The following is a 6,000-nucleotide window of genomic DNA, read 5'->3' on the forward strand; positions in this document are numbered from 1 at the left end:
ATTCTTTCCACAGGTCACATATGCATTTAAAGAATATAATTGTCGGGGCGCCTGGGTGGCTCAGTCTTTAAGCGTCTGCCTTCGGCTCAGGTCATGATCCCAGGGTCCTGGGATCGAGCCCCGCATCGGGCTCCCTGCTCGGCGGGAAGCCTGCTTCTCCCTCTCCTACTCCCCCTGCTTGTGTTCCTGCTCTCGCTATCTCTCTCTCTGTCAAATAAATAAATAAAATCTTTAAAATATATATATGTATATAATTGTCTTAGAACCAGAGGAATTGAACTATAATTGAGTTGTAATATTTTTGTTCTATGCTAATAGTCATAGTATAGTTATGAAGGCTTGATGTAGAGAAGCTAGATTATAAGGGTTCAGAAAACCAAAAATGGTGAATTATGGAATGTTTTGGTACTTTGAAGAAATATTTAATTTAGGTCGTGTGGCACCTTAGGCTTTTTGTGGATGGATGCAGAATATGTATGTATGTATAAATAAATAAATAAATAAGGAAAATACAGGTTAGAATGAACAAATAAGTTTTTTCTTAAGATATAATTGACATACAACATTATATCAGTTTCAGGTACACAACTTAATTTGATATTTGTATACATTGTGAAATGACCACAATAAGTCTAGTAAATATCTATCACCGTACATATTATACTTTTATTTTTCTTGTGATGAGAACCTTTAAGAGCAGCTGCTCTCTTAGCAACTTTCAAATATGCAATATAGTATTTTTAATATACTTACTGTGCTGGACATTGTATCTCCAGGACTTATTTATTTTATAATTGGAAGTTTGTATCTTTTAACCACTTTCATCCATTTTACTTACTACTCCACCCCTGGCAACCATCAATCTGTTCTCTGTATCTATGAGTCTTTTTTTGAAAATCATTTTTGGGGTGCCTGGCTGGCTTAGGCAATGGAGCATACACTCAGAGTTGTGAGTTCAAGCCCCACATTTTGTGTAGAGATAACTTAAAAATAAAAAATTCTTTAAAAAAAATTTTTTTTTTTCATTTTTAGGGTCCACATATAATTGAAGGAATGTTTTGAGGGCAAAAACAGTTGAGGGGCGCTGAGCTGAGTGTTAAATACGTAAAACAGGAAGAACTCTGGGAAGTTATTTTTGGGTAAAATCCATGAGCATTGGGATTCCTGTGACCCCAAAGAGCTGTTTAAGCCTGAAGCTTGGGAAAGATGTAGGAGCCAGACAAGAAAAATATCTTCATGCTTTTTTAAGTACCAGTGGAACTGAAAGAAATAGCTTTACTGTGACCTGGGGCTGTAACTAGATGAACTCTAGCAAAAACCCAAGGGGCTGGGTTTCCAGAGAATCCTTTCTTCTAGATGTGGGCTCTAGAAAGTATTGAAATGAGAATTCAGCTGGTACTGTCAGTTTTAACATGACATAACATATAACTATTAGAACTTTGGGTTGGCATTTTAGAAGTGGATAACCTTTGTCTTCTTGAGATTAGTGACCTTATGAAACCCAAAGGACTTGAGTAGTTTCACTTAATAAACAGTATTGCTTGCTAGCCTTAGAATGAAAGAAAAATATAGAAAAAAAATAACATAGTCATGGGCTCAATTCTTTATTTTTAGATTTGATCTTTATTTTCAAGCACTTTGAAGAAATGAGATTAGAAAGACACTCAATATTGAGTTTATTCCTGAGACATCCCCCTACTCACTCCCCAGTAATAGCTACAAGAATCTTATAATCAATTTGGTCATTTCATTTTCCAGAGAGAGTCTTTATCTTCAGCCCTTTTTATTTGTCATTGAGATCAAGCTAAATCTGTTTTGAACTTTGTTCTATTAGTTATGCCAGCTCTTCCTTGCTTTTTGCCTTTAATATGTCCATGTTTTAAAAAGTTGCCAGTTGTCTCACTCTTTCAGTTTCCTTTGTGCTGGTTAGCTGAAATTTTATCAAGTATGCTCTGTGACTTAGGGATAGTAAAGAAAATTAATGATGAATATCCATTGCATTTTATAGTGTAAAATTAAAACTTTAGGTGAGTTTTAAAGGAATTCTAATGTAAATTATGAAATAAAGAATGTATCAACAAGATATGTCAATGTAGGTCTCACTTTACTTTTCATAAGTATAGGGAACCTTAAAATGTTGGAAAAGAAATATCAGTGAGATTTTCAAAAGCCACTGTATTTTCAAGAGCCACTATAGCAGAATATATGTGTAATATGTGAAAAAATGGGGCAGGAAGTAAAACTCAGTTGTAATAAGGCCTCAATCAAAATCTTTCCAATGGCAAAACTTGTAGAGAGTGTTTTGCCTCATACTTGTCTGATGTGGAGTGGGAGTGAGGTGTCACACTCTCATCAAAAACAGGACCTTCATTTTGGAAGCCCAAAGAATCAGAGACAGAACAGATTGGCCTCTCATGTGTCCCACCAGAGTGAGGAGGCACTATTCAATTTAGAGACCTTTTTTGGCTTTCTAGAACCATAAAACTATTTTATTTCTTTAGTATTGAATTGTTATAAAATATTTTTATTTAAAATTACATTTATAGTATATTTGTTTTATATTTGTGTAATTTTATATTTATATAATGATTTCCTATTTGAAATATTATATATAGTAATTTACATGGGATTATATTTGTTCTGAAGAAATCTGGTAAAATAAAGACGTATGGATATCAAATTTGGGGGATTAAATACCTCTTTGTTAATCTATAAATCTTAACTTCTGAAGCAAGTTTGAGGCATTTGTAAAACACATATGTATCAGTAGCTATTTTTAAAACTGTTCAGTTAACTTCCTGATAGTTCTTCTAATTTTTATTGACTTTTTGGTACATTCTGATCTTTTTGAAACAGTGATCACATGGAAAATGTATATGGCTACCTAATGAAGTACACCAACCTTGTCACTGGGTGGCAGTACAGGTAAGTGATTATCCTGTGTCACATCTCTCTCCTAAGAGACTAGAAGTGGGGCTGATAATTTTATATTCTGATGTTACTTCTGTACAAACATGGATGGGAAACCTTTTAGAGAAGAATTTACAGTTATTTAAAGTCTGATGAATTCGGGCGCCTGGGTGGCTCAGTTGGTTAAGCGACTGCCTTCGGCTCAGGTCATGATCCTGGAGTCCCGGGATCGAGTCCCGCATCAGGCTCCCTGCTCGGCAGGGAGCCTGCTTCTCCCTCTGACCCTCCCCCCTCTCATGTGCTCTCTGTCTCTCTCATTCTCTTTGTCTCAAATAAATAAATAAAATCTTTAAAAAAAAATAAAAAATAAAAATAAATAAAGTCTGATGAATTCTCCTTTTTAGAGGGTGAGAGGAGTTGACATCTGTCCAGATGGCGCCCTCCACATGCCTCAGAAGTTAATATTTTTTTTATTAAAGAATAATTGACATGCAATATTGTATTAGTTTCAGGTGTACAACATAGTGACTTGATATTTATGTATATTACAAAATGGTCACTTGACTAAGTCTAGTTACCATCTGTCACCATACCAAATTATTATAGTATTATTGATTGTATTCCCTATGCCAGACATTGTATCCCTTCGTCTTATTTTATAACTGGAAGATTGTACCTCTTAATCCTCTTTATCTATATTGTTTATCCTCCCATCCCTCCTGTCCTCTAACAACCACCAGTTTGTTTCTCTATATCGATAAATCTGTTTCTGTTTTGTTTGTTGGTTTTGTTTTTTTAGATTCCACACATAAATTAAGTCATTCAGTATTTGTTTTTCTGTCTGACTTATTTCAGTTAACATAATACCCTCTAAGTTCATCCAGGAAGTCACCAAGGGCAAGATTTCTTTCCTTTTTATGGCTTAGTAGTATACCATATTTGTGTGTATGTGTGTGTGTGTGTGTCTGTCTGTCTGTACCACATCTTCTTTATCCATTCATCTGTCGATGGACACTTGGGCTGCTGCCATAGTTTAGCTATTGTAAATAATGCTGCAATAAATGTAGGGGTGCATATATCCCTTTGAATTAGTGTTTTTTGTATTTTGGGGGTAAAAATCCAGTAGTGCGATTACTGGATCATAGGGTAGTCCTGTTTTTAATTTTCTGAGGAACCTCCATGCTGTTTTCCACAGTGACTGTACCAGTTTGCATTCCCACCAACAGTGCAAGAGGGTGCCTTTTTCTCCACATCCCCACTAACATTTTTTGTATCAGTTCTTTATATATTTCGGATACCAACCCTTTATTGGATATATCATTTGTAAATATCTTCTCCCATTCAGTAGGTTGCTTTTAGTTTTGTTGAGTGTTTCCTTGGCTGTGCAGAAGGTTTTTATTTTGATGTAGTCCCAGTGGTTTATTTTTGCTTTTATTTCCCTTGCCTCAGGAGACATCTAGAAAAATGTTGCTATGGCTGATGTCAGAGAAATTACTGCCTGTGCTCTCTTGTAGGATTTCTATGGTTTCAAGTCTCACATTTAAGCCTTTAATCCATTTTGAATTTATTTTTGTAGAGAGTGTAAGAAAGTGGTCCAGTTTCATTCTTTTGTATGTATGTTCTTTCCTCCTTCATTGAAGATTAATTGACCATATAATTGTGGGTTGATTTCTGAGTTTTCTGTTCTGTTCCATTGATCCTGTGGGTCTGTTTTCGTGCCAGCACCATACTGTTTTGGTTACTGTAGCTTTATAATGTAACTTGAAGTCTGGACTTAGGATACTTCCAGTTTTGTTTTCCTGTTTTTAATCTTTAAGTAACCTCCATACCTGTTTTCATTGTGGCTGTACCAATTTGCATTCCCACCAATAGGAATGCAACATTTTTGCCAGTATGTGTATTTCTTGTCATTCTGATTCTAGCGATTCTGACAGCTGGGAGGTGATATTTCATTGTGGTTTTGATGTGCATTTCCCTGATGATTAGTGGTAGTAGGATCTTCTCATGTGCCTGTTGGCCATCTATATGTCTGTCTGTCTGTATGTATTTATTTATTTAAAGATTTTATTTATTTATTTGACAGAGAGAGAGACACAGCGAGAGTGGGAACACAAGCAGGGGGAGTGGAAGAGGGAGAAGCAGACTCCCCACTGAGCAGGGAGCCCAATGTGGGGCTTGATCCCAGGACCCCAAGATCATGACCTGAGCCGAAGGCAGACACTTAGCAATGACTGAGACACCCAGGCACCCCTATGTCTTTTTTTTTTTTTTTAAGATTTTATTTATTTGAGAGCGAGAGAGAGCACGCACAAGCAGGGGTGAGGGACAGAGGGAGAGGGAGAAGCAGACTTCCTACGGAGCAGGGATCCTGATGCAGGACTTCATCCCAGAACCCTGGGATCATGACCTGAGCCAAAGGCAGATGCTTAACCGACTGAGCCACCCAGGCGCCCTCTATATGTCTTTTATTTTTTATTTTATTTTATTTATTTATTTATTTATTTTTAATATATTTTTAAAAATATTTTATTTATTTATTCATGAGAGACAGAGAGAGAGAGAGAGAGGCAGAGGGAGAAGCAGGCTCCCAAGGAGCAGGGAGCCCGATGCGGGACTCGATCCCAGGACCCTGGGATCATGACCTGAGCCGGAGGCAGATGCTTAACCATCTGAGCCACGCAGGCGCCCTATTTTTTATTTTTTAAAAAAGATTTTATTTCTCCATTTGACACAGAGAGAGAGAGAGAGAGAGAGAGCACAAGCGGAGGGGAGGGGCAGAGGGAGAGGGAGAAGCAAGCTCCCCAATGAGCAGGGAGCCTGATGTGGGGCTTGATCCCAGGACCCCAGGATCATGACCTGAGCCAAAGGCAGACACTTAATGACTGAGCCACCCAGGCACCCCTATGTTTTTGTTTTTTTTTTTTAAGATTTTATTTATTTATTTGAGAGCTAGCAAGAGAGAGAGCACATAAGCAGGGGTGAGGGACGGAGGGAGAGGGAGAAGCAAGGGTGAGAGACGGAGGGAGAGGGACGGAGGGAGAGGGGCAGAGGGAGAGAGAGAAGCAAGCTCCCCACTGAGCAGGGAGACCA

At 37.6% G+C, this 6,000-nt stretch overlaps 1 protein-coding gene across 2 annotated transcripts in view; it reads left to right on the top strand.

Annotated features, from left to right (window-relative positions):
• OSBPL11 (oxysterol binding protein like 11) overlaps window positions 1-6,000 on the top strand; it is a 99,559-nt gene that overhangs the window by 34,528 nt on the left and 59,031 nt on the right. For both annotated transcript variants that reach the window (XM_034999975.1, XM_034999976.1), the window contains exon 2: window positions 2,857-2,925. In XM_034999975.1, the coding sequence (XP_034855866.1) occupies window positions 2,857-2,925 (69 nt within the window). The remainder of the gene's footprint in view (window positions 1-2,856; window positions 2,926-6,000) is intronic.

The sequence above is a fragment of the Mirounga leonina genome, unplaced genomic scaffold (genome assembly GCF_011800145.1).
Source record: "Mirounga leonina isolate KUSES-001 unplaced genomic scaffold, KU_Mleo_1.0 Mir_115, whole genome shotgun sequence".
Lineage (NCBI taxonomy): Eukaryota > Metazoa > Chordata > Mammalia > Carnivora > Phocidae > Mirounga > Mirounga leonina.